The following is a 15,996-nucleotide window of genomic DNA, read 5'->3' as shown; positions in this document are numbered from 1 at the left end:
ACAGGATCCCTAGTTACAAACAAAGCAATGTAGTGTATCATATCAGATGTCAGGAAAACTCTAATGGACACTACATAGGTGAGACGAAGCAACCTTTACACAAGAGGCTATACCAGCACCGCAGAGAGGTCGCCAGTGGACCTCAGTCTGCAGTTCATCTCCACCTGAAAGACACTAACCACACGTTTGAGGACAAGGAAGTTAAAATCTTAGCCAGAGAGAAGAAATTGTTTGAGAGAGGTGTCAAGGAAGTATTCTTTGTAAAACAGTTGAAACCCAGCCTTAACCGCGGAGCGGGTCTCAGACACGCTTTGTCCCCTGTTTACAATGTGGTACTCAGGTCAAAGCAGTTTCAGTCTTTTGTTCATGGTAATGAGTCATTCACGTCATCAGGAGAGAGTCGTCAAGGGAGCCATCAGGGGAGGCTTCCGTCCTGTCATTAGGAGAGTGCTAACTAGAGCACAATAGGTGCTAATTAGAGCTATTGTTTAGTCAATAGCCTATAGCAGTCAGCCTCTCGGTAGGTGGGGTCTGGTTAGGTTAAAAAACTCCAGCTTTTGTTGGCTTCTGGTTTATTCTTCTCTACAAGAGTCAAGACAGAAGTCAGACTAACAGAGCAAGGAATTTTAGCTGAGGAAGCTTCTGTGATTTGAAGCGAAACGTCCTCACGTCAAGCAACCCAGTCCAGTTGAAGATTCAAGCTTCTCTACTATGGAAACCACCTGGACAACTGAGAGCCTACACAGAAACATCTCATATATAGCCATTTATGTAGCAACTGAGCTGAAATTTGCTACATGGGTAGCTGTCATCAAGCCAAAAAAATATTTTAAATTTTCACCTTGATATGACCCCTGAACAAGTGACCATGCCCACTTTTATTGTTGTCACTTTAAACATTTTCAACCAATCACTGAATTGAATGATTTCAAATCTGGCTGCCATGTCGGCCATATTGAAAATTCCACCTATAGCCATTGGTCAGCAGTTTTTAAAGCTACTGAGCTGAAATTTGGTACAAGGGTAGCTACAACCCCTGGCAAAAATTATGGAATCACCGGCCTCGGAGGATGTTCATTCAGTTGTTTAATTTTGTAGAACAAAAGCAGATCACAGACATGACACAAAACTAAAGTCATTTCAAATGGCAACTTTCTGACTTTAAGAAACACTATAAGAAATTAAGAAACAAAATTGTGGCAGTCAGTAACGGTTATTTTATTAGTCCAAGCAGAGGGAAAAAAATATGGAATCACTCAATTCTGAGGAATAAATTATGGAATCACCCTGTAAATTTTCATCACCAAAACTAACACCTGCATCAAATCAGATCTGCTCGTTAGTCTGCATCTAAAAAGGAGTGATCACACCTTGGAGAGCTGTTGCACCAAGTGGACTGACATGAATCATGGCTCCAACACGAGAGATGTCAATTGAAACAAAGGAGAGGATTATCAAACTCTTAAAAGAGGGTAAATCATCATGTAATGTTGCAAAAGATGTTGGTTGTTCACAGTCAGCTGTGTCTAAACTCTGGACCAAATACAAACAACATGGGAAGGTTGTTAAAGGCAAACATACTGGTAGACCAAGGAAGACATCTAAGTGTCAAGACAGAAAACTTAAAGCAATATGTCTCAAAAATCGAAAATGCACAACAAAACAAATGAGGAACGAATGGGAGGAAACTGGAGTCAACGTCTTTGACCGAACTGTAAGAAACTGCCTAAAGGAAATGGGATTTACATACAGAAAAGCTAAACGAAAGCCATCATTAACACCTAAACAGAAAAAAACAAGGTTACAATGGGCTAAGGAAAAGCAATTGTGGACTGTGGATGACTGGATGGAAGTCATATTCAGTGATGAATCTGGAATGTGCATTGGGCAAGGTGATGATGTTGGAACTTTTATTTGGTGCCGTTCCAATGAGATTTATAAAGATGACTGCCTGAAGAGAACATTTAAATTTCCACAGTCATTCATGATATGGGGCTGCATGTCATGTAAAGGCACTGGGGAGATGGCTGTCATTACATCATCAATAAATGCACAAGTTTACATTGATATTTTGGACACTTATCCCATCAAATGAAAGGATGTTTGGGGATGATGACATCATTTTTCAAGATGATAATGCATCTTGCCATAGAGCAAAAACTGTGAAAACATTCCTTGCAAAAAGACACATAGGGTCAACGTCATGGCCTGCAAATAGTCCGGATCTTAATCCAATTGAAAATCTTTGGTGGAAGTTGAAGAAAATGGTCCATGACAAGGCTCCAACCTGCAAAGCTGATCTGGCAACAGCAATCAGAGAAAGTTGGAGCCAGACTGATGAAGAGTAATGTTTGTCACTCATTAAGTCCATGCCTCAGAGACTTCAAGCTGTTATAAAAGCCAGAGGTAGTGCAACAAAATACTAGTGATGTGTTGGAGCGTTCTTTTGTTTTTCATGATTCCATAATTTTTTCGTCAGAATTGAGTGATTCCATATTTATGTAGCTCCAAAACATATCTGATGGGTTTTTATGATTTTTATTTTGACCTTGACACAACAGAGAGTTTGCCTATGCCCACTTATCTGTCTGAAACTGTGATGCCTTGTATCATCATCCAGGTGAAAAACAGTGCCTGTTGCACTATTTTTTTTTTTTTTTTTAAGTGATGCAAAAATCTGGAAAACTTCCCTTTCTCGTGGCCTGGGAAAGGGGTCCTCTGCTAGAGCTGTTGCCCCCGCGACCCAATCCCAGATAAGTGGTTGAAGATGAGTGAGTGAGTAAAAATCTGGAATTCACAGACTTTACCAATTTTGGGGTTTCTGAGTTTGGGCTGTCTCTGTATCTTGAGGCAGTCTCTCATCCCAGTAGGAGATACTTAAAGCTTTATTATAGACCAACTGGTTGTCTTATTACGTTGCGATTCATCCAGGTGACTTCCTCAATTTTAAAAAGCTTTGGATGCAAAAGATTCCAAATGAAAATGTGCTTAAATTCTTTGACTCATTTGAGGACCTATTATCGTCTTGTTTACAAAGTAAATTTAATAAAGAAATATTGCAAGCCTGACTATGAAACAGTTGAGCAGTGAATTGTTCACTTACTTTTGGGTCCATTGAAATGTTCTGTTTAAGTGCTGTAATTGTTGTACTTTTCATTTGATTTGCATGTAAATGCTCTCAAAGCTTCTAGTGTGTTCAGTGAGCTTCGATTCATTATTTGCTTTCCAACACAATATTCTGAATTAGTTGGTGTGTTTTGGCTCTTTCTATTTGTTCAGGGTCACCACAGTGAATCTGCTGTGGATCTGCATGTTAATTTGGCTGATGTTGGCTGGATTCCTTTCCTCACACAGCTCCAGATGTGCAAGGACAATGGGCACAGTGGGCTTTGAACCCAGTCTTCTGTAAAAGACAGGCTAAAATAAATAATATTTGCCAGTACTCAAATATTTTTATACCTAATTGGCAGTTTTCAGTTGTATTCATAAGGACATCACAAAAAATAACACCAGTCCTTTTTTTAATTTAAGAAGAAACAAAGGAGAGGTAAGGGGGTGGGAAAAGAAACAAGAACATTTTTGACCTTTATTTTCAGGATAGTTGAAAGATGCGCCCTGAAATACAAGATCATTAATTCAGTAGCTGCATGTCAACATAATCATACTCGTTCTAGTGTGTTTTAGCATTATGTGCACTACCTTCCCCACAGAAAACCAACAAAAGACCCTCAGCCCCAGCTCCTTCCGCCAGGTTCTGAGGCCTGTTAACCACGGTAAAGAAAAATATCTATACACGCATGAAACTCAAGGCAGAAGCATGCTCAGCTTTTATGTAATTTCAAATCAAGCTTACCAGTAACTTGCATGGAATGCAATTTCCCGATTCACAGCGACTTGGTCTTGCTTTTTTGTATGTCTATTGTCCTTTTTTATGTGCCTTTTGCTGTTTTGTGACCTTAACATTGTTTTTGGTGTGAAACTGTCTGTTTTTGGTGCTAAAGCATCTTAAGTGAGTGGGTCCTGCAGAAATCTGCATGAGTAAACTGTGTGGGGACGTCCTGGTTGTGCAATGACCGTATGCTTCTCAGTCGCTGTTGTGTTGTTAACGCTGTCTGAAAAGGGTGGCAGTTGAGTTGTAGCTAAAGATGCAATAGTTCACATTTTGTGGCAGATGTCAACTGTTTTCTCATTATTGACCAATGTCATCGTACTTTCTGAAGACAGGTGAGGTCTGTGGTCACATAACACATGCAAGCGGTTCTGAAGCATGTTGTTAGACACTTCAGGTGATTATTTTTGTCCTAGACAAGTCCTGGGACCAAAGATTGCATGGCATACAATCTGTTTTCTTCATCGTTCTCAACAAATTGTGTCTTTGCTTTTGCTAAAATATACAACAGCTTTTTTTCTCTTGTCAGACTTTATACAGTCATCACATAGACATTTAAAAAATTATGCCATCACCCCATTACCTGTTATTGCTTGTAATTGGAGTCCCAGTGGGCGGAGTACAAGCAAACTTTAATAACATTATTCACGCTCAAACCGCCCCCATCATTGATGACAATGATAAAGGGTCTTACGCTGTTGTTCTCCTACGACTTATCTGAAATTAGATTGGAAAGGGATGAGAGGGAGTGTAATGCTGGGTGGGAGGAAAGAGACAGATAGAGGTGGCTGAAACATAAGAATTACAGAGAAACGATTTAGAGAAGAAATATAGGGCAACTTGTTAAAAATGAACGTGTGGGACTTGTTAAAAAGTGGAGCACTAAACCACAGGTACTTTTCTGTTTGAGTGTGAAATAACCTTATTGTTGTGATTATTATTATTTTTATTATTATAGTCTTCATTATTACAGCCTCAAAAAATAAGTTGCTTGTCAGAATTTAACGGAGAACTTCGCAGCTTTTTTTTTACCTTAAGTTTTCAGTTTGATAGTAATTGTGATGGTTAAATGACTGGTTTTAGGGAGAGTGGGGTAGGGATGGGACCAATCTGATCCAGGATCAGTATTGGATTCCGATACAGACGTAATTCATGTATCGGAAAAAACGATCCAACTCGTGACATTTTCCGATATCGTAGAAGAGCCACTGTGAATCCTCTCAACTGCTGTTGTTTGCTCTCTGCTTGTTTGCTGCCGAGCGGGAGAAGGGGAGGTTTCTGAAGCCGGACTGTTTGAGAGAGCTCTCTTCCGCAGTGTTCTCGCTGTGGGTCACGGTAAATTTCTGCCTGGCTCTTGGGTTCAAATTGTCTGTTCGTCGAGCATGGACTTTCCGAAAAATTAACTGAATTGTTGCTGAAAATGTGTGCTAAAAGTTAGCCGCTTCACTGTCCAGAGTAGAGAAGCTTGAATCTTCGACTGGACTGGGTTGCTTGACGCGAGGACGTTTCGCGTCAAATCGCAGAAGCTTCCTCAGCTAAAATTCTTGCTCTGGAAGTCTGACTTCTGTCTGACTCTTGTAGAGAAGAATAAAACAGAAGCCAATAAAAGCTGTCAAGAGGCTGTCAAACGCTGTGAAAACCAGCCCAGCATGCAGTTGAGGAGGAGCCGAACAGATTGTGTCCGCTGAAAGGGAAAAAAGTCTCCATTAAAATCCTACACAAAAAGCGTTGCTGATGATACATTTATTTTACAGTTGAAAGGCTTTGTGTTTCCAAAAAGTTCGTTTGCGCAGCACGAAAACGGCAATAAAGAAAGACAGAGGGAGAGAGAAAGTGAGCTACTGGGAGAGAGAAAGTGAGAGAGGGAGGGAGACAGAGAGAGACAGAGGACTCAATAAAGCTTCATTGAAATTGAAAATTGAGGAGAGACAGACTGAGAGACAAACAGACGTTGCTGTCTTTTCTCTTTAAGTCTATAAAAATAAGGCTATAAAAAATAAAGTACTTAATTCTTTCACCAAAACATTTGGTTTCATCTTAGATGCACCTTCTGGTAAATTGTAACTGAACTTTCAGGTGTCCTTTTTAAGAAAATCCTCATATAAAATCAACAATAATTATAATAATAATAAGAATTAGAATAAGAAAAATATTAAAGCAAACAGAGCTCTGGTATCAGATCAGACAAGTATCGGTATCGGCAGATATCCAAATTCAGCTATCAAGATGGGAAGTCACAAATTGTGGATCGTGCATCCCTAGAATGGGGGCTGTCTCTCCCTAGCAGGGGTGTTGTAGCAGAAAACCAGCCTTGGAACTTCAGAGAATTCAATCTGGAGTCGTGTGAACGAGAGTGTGAGATATCAAGAGAAACGCAAACTGCTTTATGGCACTGCTCAACAGCAGCTTCCTGTCGAGGCTCAGGCAAGCTAGCGGCTCTAAGAACAAGCCAGTTAAGACTTTGTTTTTTCCATGTACATAGTCATGACAGAGCTAGCGAGATACGCAAATAAATGTTGTCGGAAGAAAAAAAGAGAGGGCGAAACCAGCATGACAGAGCAAGGGGTCAGACAGGTCACCCTCAGTCAGACTTTCTTAGAATAGCAGCTGAAACTCCTGCTGATGTGAGTGAGTAAGCTAGACATTGAAATGGTGGAACAGCGTTTCATGTGATGTAGTCACAGGATTCTTGCATCTGCTGTAGATACTTGACTCCTGTGAAGTAATCAACCTTCTCTGTGCTCAGCATCTCAATCAATAACAGACAAGGACATGAATTCACCGTGGTCTTTAAAATGCTCGGAGCAGAGGAATGCTTCTGTTTAAATGCAATTTTAAGTGTATTCGGGATTTGCTGCAACAGAAATCAAACTTGCATGTTGAAACTGGCATCCTCCCATTTGCTTGCAGTGTAGGGGCAAACAGGATGCATGTTTTATTTTTTTTTTGGGAGGGGGGGGGTATGCTTGAGGTGGGCGGGGGGAGCTGTGATTTAGGTTGCAGCTTGTTTACTGTTACTGATCCAACATAAAATACTGAAATACGTCCGTACTCATATTGTCATGATTAAAAAAAAAAACCATATGAATAAAAAACACACACAGGCTCTATTGATCCAGGACGTCGTGAGAGAATAGAGAAGTTTCAGAGGAAGTCGGTTTCAGCATTTTATCCAGATATTCCACTGTTAAAGGAGATTTTTTTAATGAAAGACGTGCGGACGGGTCCGCGCGTCGGGACGCAGCCGGCGCGGTGCGGCGGCACAGGAAAAACACCTCCGTGTTGATAACCATTTGTAAAATCCAGGCGGCTTTTGATGGCTTTCAGTGGAGTGAGTATATGAGAAATTGTTTAACAGCTGGACATGTTCCAACTTGTCCTTAAGGCTTCCAACGGAGGTGTTTTTCTGTGGCGGAGCGTCGCAGCGGCTGCGAGCCGACGCTGCAATCCGCCCGCACGTCTTTCATTAAAAAAATCTCCTTTAACAGTGGAATATCCGGATAAAATGCTGAAATCGACTTCTTCTGAAACTTCCCTGTTCTCTCACGACGTCCTGGATCAATAGAGCCTGAAATGTGGAGGTTTTCAGCTTGAAACAGGCTGACGACGGCGCCTGGGAGTGCTGCACGACGTCTCGCTCCGTGGGAAGTCCTTAAAGCGACAGTATCACCTCAAAATCTCTCATCAGCCGTTACAATTTTCACCAAAAACCAGCTTAATTTTTTGAGCCGTGTCCACTTCGATGTGTCTCACAGGTTTAGAAAAAATTTTTATCAAACAAAGTGCCAGTCTCTCAGCAACTTCTCAGACAAAGGAATTCCGACGAGGGGCTGGACGACTCCTCCCACAAGGAGTGCTCACAGGCGAATGACGCCACCGACAGGCGTGGAAAAACTCACACATGCGCACGAGGGTTCAAGCATGTCTGATGTAAAAACATATGAATGAAATCCATATAGTTTTGAAAAAAATAAAAAGGACCTATACATTATGGACAGCCCTCGTAAAATGCAAAATATTCAATAGACGTTCCAAACAAAAAGGCGTCTGTGTGCAATTTGCTCTCTCCCCCTGATTGTCTGTCTTTCCTCTTCTGATTTCTCCCCCTGGTATGATTGGTCAGTGTTGTGACTATTCTCATTACTGTTGGAGTGCCATTGGCGTGCCATTGTTTAATTTACTTCAGTACTTTCATTGCTGTAGAAATACATTTTTGATAGCATGCTCGCATGAGTAAAACATACTTTCTCAAGTATAGTTGCTGAATGCAGGTATCCACACATTCTTTATAAGATAATTATTTATAAGATAATTATAGTGGGCAATTTTAACATTCACACAGATGCTGAGAATGACAGCCTCAACACTGCATTTAATCTATTATTAGACTCAATTGGCTTTGCTCAAAATGTAAATGAGTCCACCCACCACTGTAATCATATCTTAGATCTTGTTCTGACTTATGGTATGGAAATTGAAGACTTAACAGTATTCCCTGAAAACTCCCTTCTGTCTGATCATTTCTTAATAACATTTACATTTACTCTGATGGACTACCCAGCAGTGGGGAATAACTTTCATTACACTAGAAGTCTTTCAGATAGCGCTGTAACTAGGTTTAAGGATATGATTCCTTCTTTATGTTCTCTAATGCCATATACCAACACAGTGCAGAGTAGCTACCTAAACTCTGTAAGTGAGATAGAGTATCTCGTCAATAGTTTTACATCCTCATTGAACACAACTTTGGATGCTGTAGCTCCTCTGAAAAAGAGAGCTTTAAATCAGAAGTTCCTGACTCCGTGGTATAACTCAAACTTGCAGCTTAAAGCAGATAACCCGTAAGTTGGAGAGGAAATGGCGTCTCACTAATTTAGAAGATCTTCACTTAGCCTGGAAAAAGAGTCTGTTGCTCTATAAAAAAAAAAAACCCTCCGTAAAGCTAGGACATCTTACTACTCATCACTAATTGAAGAAAATAAGAACAACCCCAGGTTTCTTTTCAGCATTGTAGCCAGGCTAACAATGAGTCAGAGCTCTATTGAGCTGAGTATTCCTTTAACTTTAACTAGTAATGACTTCATGACTTTCTTTGCTAATAAAATTTTAACTATTAGAGAAAAAATTACTCATAACCATCCCAAAGACGTATCGTTATCTTTGGCTGCTTTCAGTGATGCCGGTATTTGGTTAGACTCTTTCTCTCTGATTGTTCCGTCTGAGTTATTTTCATTAGTTAGTTCCTCCAAACCGTCAACATGTCTATTAGACCCCATTCCTACCAGGCTGCTCAAGGAAGCCCTACCATTAATTAATGCCTCGATCTTAAATATGATCAATCTATCTTTATTAGTTGGCTGCGTACCACAGGCTTTTAAGGTGGCAGTAATTAAACCATTACTTAAAAAGCCATCACTTGACCCAGCTATCTTAGCTAATTATAGGCCAATCTCCAACCTTCCTTTTCTCTCAAAAATTATTGAAAGGGTAGTTGTAAAACAGCTAACTGATCATCTGCAGAGGAATGGACTATTTGAAGAGTTTCAGTCAGGTTTTAGATTTCATCATAGTACAGAAACAGCATTAGTGAAGGTTACAAATGATCTTCTTATGGCCTCAGACAGTGGACTCATCTCTGTGCTTGTTCTTTTAGACCTCAGTGCTGCTTTTGATACTGTTGACCATAAAATTTTATTACAGAGATTAGAGCATGCCATAGGTATTAAAGGCACTGCGCTGCGGTGGTTTGAATCATATTTATCTAATAGATTACAATTTGTTCATGTAAATGGGGAATCTTCTTCACAGACTAAGGTTAATTATGGAGTTCCACAAGGTTCTGGGCTAGGACCAATTTTATTCACTTTATACATGTCTCCCTTAGGCAGTATTATTAGACGGCATTGCTTAAATTTTCATTGTTACGCAGATGATACCCAGCTTTATCTATCCATGAAGCCAGAGGACACACACCAATTAGCTAAACTGCTGGATTGTCTTACAGACATAAAGACATGGATGACCTCTAATTTCCTGCTTTTAAACTCAGATAAAACTGAAGTTATTGTACTTGGCCCCACAAATCTTAGAAACATGGTGTCTAACCAGATTCTTACTCTGGATGGCATTACCCTGACCTCTAGTAATACTGTGAGAATTCTTGGAGTCATTTTTGATCAGGATCAGGGTTTGTAAGAGTAGAATGGGAGGCAGAGCCTTCAGCTTTCATTCTCCTCTCCTGTGGAACCAGCTCCCAATTCAGATCAGGGAGACAGACACCCTCTCTACTTTTAAGATTAGGCTTAAAACTTTCCTTTTTGCTAAAGCTTATAGTTAGGGCTGGATCAGGTGACCCTGAACCATCCCTTAGTTATGCTGCTATAGACTTAGACTGCTGGGGGGTTCCCATGATGCACTGAGTGTTTCTTTCTCTTTTTGCTCTGTATGCACCACTCTGCATTTAATCATTAGTGATTGATCTCTGCTCCCCTCCACAGCATGTCTTTTTCCTGGTTCTCTCCCTCAGCCCCAACCAGTCCCAGCAGAAGACTGCCCCTCTCTGAGCCTGGTTCTGCTGGAGGTTTCTTCCTGTTAAAAGGGAGTTTTTCCTTCCCACTGTTGCCAAGTGCTTGCTCACAGGGGTCGTTTTGACCGTTGGGGTTTTTCCGTAATTATTGTATGGCCTTGCCTTACAATATAAAGCTCCTTGGGGCAACTGTTTGTTGTGATTTGGCGCTATATAAATAAAATTGATTTGATTTGATTGTGTCCATGGGGCGGCCGGCAGTACTCTCCTTTTTTATTAATTATTTTCATTCCTCAATTTCAGATACCTCACTTTGGGTATATGTTTGCAATACCACACGTTGCTGATACACTGACTTGTAGCTACTCTGTGCCACTTTGTGCAGGCAAGGAGTGATATATAACAAACTCTTCAGGAATACATTGCCTGTGGTATTTAAAAAGTGTGTGCAACAGCCTGTATTCCTGATAGTCATCTTCCATCTTTGAATGGCTTTGGTGCTCTATGAAAGAACAAGCCAGAGCTGTTATCCTAACAGGGTGAGTAGAACTAAATGTAAATATAAATCTAAACCACGAATGAGTAAATTACTGGCCTGTTATGTTAAAAGATGCCATTGTGGGTCATACAGAAAATACGTTGTTGTAAAGTTGATTGTCCAGCTGACTTCTGCTGTCATCTTGGGACGTGGTCTTGTTGACTAATGCAGCTCAAGGGTTTCGCTTGTCACTGTAGGCATCATAGTCACTGCCAGCATCCCACAGCAAACACAGCTAATTACTTTTCTCTGCCCAGTCACAGCACCAGCTCAGCTCTCTCATTGCCTATTCATCTTAATTTCCCTCTCTTTGCCATCTGCCTCCTAAATAACACTCCTCCTCATTTCCCTACCAACCCATATCCCCACTGTCTCTGTGTATACCCTTGTGACCTGGCAGAGGCTCTCCCAAACATAATTGGCTGTTATTGGTATGAAGTCTCTCTGCCGCGTCCGCCTCACCCCTTCCATCCCATTTTCCCCCTCCGTCCCTCTCGGCTGTGAAACCGCGGACCTTAATTGCCCCAGGTTCAGTCGTTGGAGTGAGTGAAACCCACAGGATGCTCCCTGATTAGCATTGAGGTGATGGAAGTTTATTCAGCAGCAGAGAGACTTAAACAGCTGATTTCACAAACACCACTCTCACCTTTCTCTCCCTCCCCACGCGCACACACTCACTTTTAAATACCCTTTAATAATTGATCTCAGGGGTGTTGCTACACTCCAGCGGACCAGCAAAGAGAATTAAATAAGAAACATCACAGCCATATGATACTGTAATTAGTGATGGAGAGAGCTGGAATGATCAATCTCTACAGGCTCATAGTCCTGTCAAGATGGCGCCGTTGTATGTGGCCTGCCGTCGGCACTCGCTTCTTTTAGTGTCGTTTTTATTGTTTTTTGCACTTTGTTGCATGGAATGTGTCACCGCTCCTGGTGTATGATTGCCAGACTCTTATCAGCGTTCGGGCTTCGCTGGAGAATTTCGCTGTTCCTGGCTCGGGCGGACGGCCAGGGACGCGGCTGCCCCCCGCCGCCTGTCTTAACGTCCGTACCGGACTTTCTATGCCGACCGCTTGGCGTGTTGACTCGGTGTCTGCGTCGCAGAGGACGCGGGAAGAGAGGAGGAGTCCGTGTTCGGCTCAGAGTGTGCCTGGCTGTTTCCTGCAAACATGCTCCACGACAATTCATGGCCGGATTCTTCACACCATATGACGGCTACAACTTGCGGCGTTCCCTGACTTTTCGCCATCGTGGCTCCGGCCGGTTGTCCGGGATGCCGGGTCTCCACTTCCGCGTCGCCGTCCTGTGAGGAGCTGCAGTCGTGGCTGCGTGCAGGAGAACCTGCGCCCGCTCAGTCGTGTCTCGCAGCAGACTGATGTGCGCTCAGTCCGTGTGGCGCTCGTCAACACAAGGTCACTCACAAGTAAGACTTTCATTTTGAATGACTTTTCTTCTCCAGTCGTGATCTGGACTTTCTCCTGTTAACGGAGACCTGGTTGAAACCAGGTGAAAATAGCGCCTTTTCTGAGCTCCTCCCCCCCCGGCTGCTCGTTTTTCAGCTCCCCGCGAGCATCAGGTCGAGGCGGTGGTGTGGCCATGGTTTTTAAAAGACAGCTTTAAATGCCGATTTTTATCTTCTAATGCCTACTCCACTTTTGAACTTCAGTTGTTTGTGATCGGGTTCGACTGTCCTGTGCTCTGTGCTGTTGTTTATCGTCCACCAAAATTTAATAAGGATTTTCAGGAGTTTTCTGAGTTTCTGGCAGATTTCATCCCAAAATATGATAAATTTTGGTCTCTGGTGATTTTAATATTCATATCTGTTGTCCTTCTAATCAGCTGGCTGATGATTTTAAAAACCTCCTGAGCTCTTTTGCTCTAACACAAGTTGTGGATGGACCAACACATAATCTTGGACACACCTTGGACCTGGTTATTTCTTTTGGGCTCTGTTTCACTTAAGGACATATCAGACTTTGCTATTTCAGATCACTTTCCTTTTATTTTTGAATTTATTTCTCCTCCATCTGCTAGTAAGCCACTTGTTCCTGTCTCTCGCCACCGTTTGGTTACCTCCTCGACAGCGGGGGACTTTGATGCTGCCTTCATGGACTCTCAGTTTTATGCCATGAATGGACTGGTTTCTCCATTACTCCCAGATAACATCCTCTCTTCTTTCCACTCTACATGCACAGTAATTTTGGACCGATTTGTTGCACCGATGCGCTGCAAATCCAGGAAATCAAAATCCGACCCCTGGTTAAATGCCACGACCCGTGCCCTCAGGCAAACGCTGCAGACAGGCGGAGAGAAAATGGAAAAAGGACAAACTACATGTGTCTCTGGGTTTTTGAGGGACAGTCTGAGTATCAGAAGGCTGTGAAGGAGGCAAAAGCACAATATCTGTCTCATATTATTTTGAGCAGTTGTCATCGTCCCAGTGTGTTATTTCAGACTATAAATTCAGTTGTAAATCCACACACCTCTGTTTTGATGGATGCTACAACCACAACCTGTGAGGAGTTTCTTCAGTTTTTTTATTGATCAGGTTTCATCAGTCAGACAGAACGCTGATCAGAACTGTAATGCTGAGTTGTCTCCTGCTCGGGCACATTCTGCTGTGCTCGAACTGTTTGAGCCCATTTCTTTTGCATCTCTCGCATAAAAAAACACATAAAATCTACAAGTTGTCCTTTTGATGTTGTTCCAGCTAAGGTGCTGAAGGAGGTTTTTAATACTGTTGGGGCGTGTCTCCTAACTTTTATCAATGCTCGTCTTAGATCAGGGTCTGTTCCAGCTGCTTTTAAACATGCTGTGGTTCAACCTCTTCTTAAAAAAACTCACCTTGACTCATCAGTTTTGTCCAATTTTAGACCTGTGTCTCATCTGCCATTTCTATCTAAGGTTTTAGAAAAGGTTGTCTTTTTACAGTTACAATCATTTTTAGAAGACAATCTCATCCTTGAAACATTCCAATCTGGGTTTAGATCGCGACACAGCACTGAGTCAGCACTTTTAAAAGTTCATAATGACATCACTTTGTCGGTGGATGCAGGGATCCTGCTGTGCTGGTTCTGTTGGACCTCACAGCAGCCTTTGATACTGTGGATCACACAGTACTTGTTTCCCGGTTGGAACATTTTATTGGCATTCATGGTACTGCACGTAAGTGGTTTAGATCATATTTGGCTGAAAGGAGCTTTTCTGTCATGATTGGGGACCTTTCCTCATCACTGCTCCTCTGTGCTGTGGAGTGCCGCAGGGATCTGTCCTTGAGCCGATTCTATTTTCTTTGTACATTCTGCCATTGGGGTCAATTATAACCCAGCACAACCTGTCCTTTCATTGTTATGCAGATGATCTGCGAATCTATCTGCCTGTGAGGACTAATGGAGTGATGCTTTGTCATCATTATTTAATTGTATTCGTGATGTAAAGCAGTGGCTGTCCCAAAACTTCCTTTACCTGAATGATGGTAAAACTGAGATCATGGTGTTGAGCGCACTGGCATACCAAATGTGGTAACAACCAAATTTTGGTGCTTTGGCTAACTATGTAAAACCAGCTGTCAAGAATTTGGGAGTGATATTTGACAGCTGTTTGAGGTTCGATCAACAGATAAATTCTGTTGTCAAAGCTAGTTTTTCCAACTTCGCCTTTTGGCTAAAATAAAGCACTTTCTCAGTAGACGTGCTCTTGAGACAGCCATTCATGCTTTCATCAGCTCCAGACTTGGTTATTGTAATGCACTTTATTCGGGGATTAATCAGTCGTCTCTTGCACGTCTCCAGTTTGGTGCAGAATGCTGCTGCTCATCTTTTGACAAACACTTTAGACGTGAGCATATTACGCCTGTCCTGTACTCACTCCACTGGCTTCGTTTTAGAATTGGGTTTAAAATTTTAATGTTTGTTTTAAAGCTATTTATGGCCTTGCACCTCCCTACTTGTCTGAAATTTTAACTTTGCGCACCTACAGTAGGACATTAAGGGCGTCTGGCCAGCTTTACTTAGATGTTCCAAGGTCAAGATATAACGCTGGGGTGATCATGCTTTTGCGGTAGCTGGCCCGAGACTGTGGAATGGAGCTACCTCTTGAGTTACATACTATTCCTGACCTAGCACTTTTAAATCTAGTTAAAAACTTATTTATTTAAACTGGCTTTTAACACTTAGTGGGGAGGTGACATGTTCTGTTTTTTATGTTCTTTTTATGTGTTGTTTTAAAATTTATTTTATATGTGTTTATTTTTTTAAATTTGTTTTATGTTATGCACTTTGGACACCAGTCGGTGCTGTAAAGCGCTTTATAAATAATGTTGGTTGATTGATTGATTGATTGACAGCATCATACCATTAGGCTTCACGCACTAAAGCTACGGTCAAACTGAGCTTTTCATAGCAATACTCGGAAGTGTTTAAGGTCAGCCAAAGTCCATCATATTCTAAGGCATCTAAATTAGTGTAGCTACTGAATTCTCAATTCAATTTTTCAATTTATTTTTCTTTATATAGCGCCAATCACAACAGAGTTGCCTCAAGGCGCTTCACACTGGTAAGGTCTAACCTTACCAACCCCCAGAGCAACAGTGGGTAAGGAAAAAACTCCCTCTGAGGAAGAAACCTCAAGCAGAACCAGACTCAGTGGGGTGACTCTCTGCCTGGCCATGCTGCAAACATAAATTACAGAAGTAATTCACAGAACAAATTCATGTACGAATATACAAGAATTGCTGTTGGTGCACAATCAATCAATCAATCAATTTTTTATATTGCGCCAAATCACAACAAACAGTTGCCCCAAGGCGCTTTATATTGTAAGGCAAGGCCATACAATAATTATGTAAAACCCCAACGGTCAAAACGACCCCCTGTGAGCAAGCACGTTGGCTACAGTGGGAAGGAAAAACTCCCTTTTAACAGGAAGAAACCTCCAGCAGAACCAGGCTCAGGGAGGGGCAGTCTTCTGCTGGGACTGGTTTGGGGCTGAGGGAGAGAACCAGGAAAAAGACATGCTGTGGAGGGGAGCAGAGATCGATCA

At 41.8% G+C, this 15,996-nt stretch overlaps 1 protein-coding gene across 1 annotated transcript in view; it reads left to right on the top strand.

Moving 5' to 3' along the window:
• The window catches only part of LOC117504102 (protein diaphanous homolog 3-like), a 546,585-nt gene that overhangs the window by 339,544 nt on the left and 191,045 nt on the right, over nt 1-15,996 (top strand). Inside the window, exon 24 of the mRNA XM_034163485.1 lies at nt 3,711-3,773. Coding sequence (XP_034019376.1) covers nt 3,711-3,773 — 63 coding nt within the window. The remainder of the gene's footprint in view (nt 1-3,710; nt 3,774-15,996) is intronic.

The sequence above is a fragment of the Thalassophryne amazonica genome, chromosome 2 (assembly GCF_902500255.1).
Source record: "Thalassophryne amazonica chromosome 2, fThaAma1.1, whole genome shotgun sequence".
Lineage (NCBI taxonomy): Eukaryota > Metazoa > Chordata > Actinopteri > Batrachoidiformes > Batrachoididae > Thalassophryne > Thalassophryne amazonica.
The sequence above is the reverse complement of the archived record's forward strand: the minus strand, read 5'-3'. Positions and strand labels throughout refer to the sequence as shown.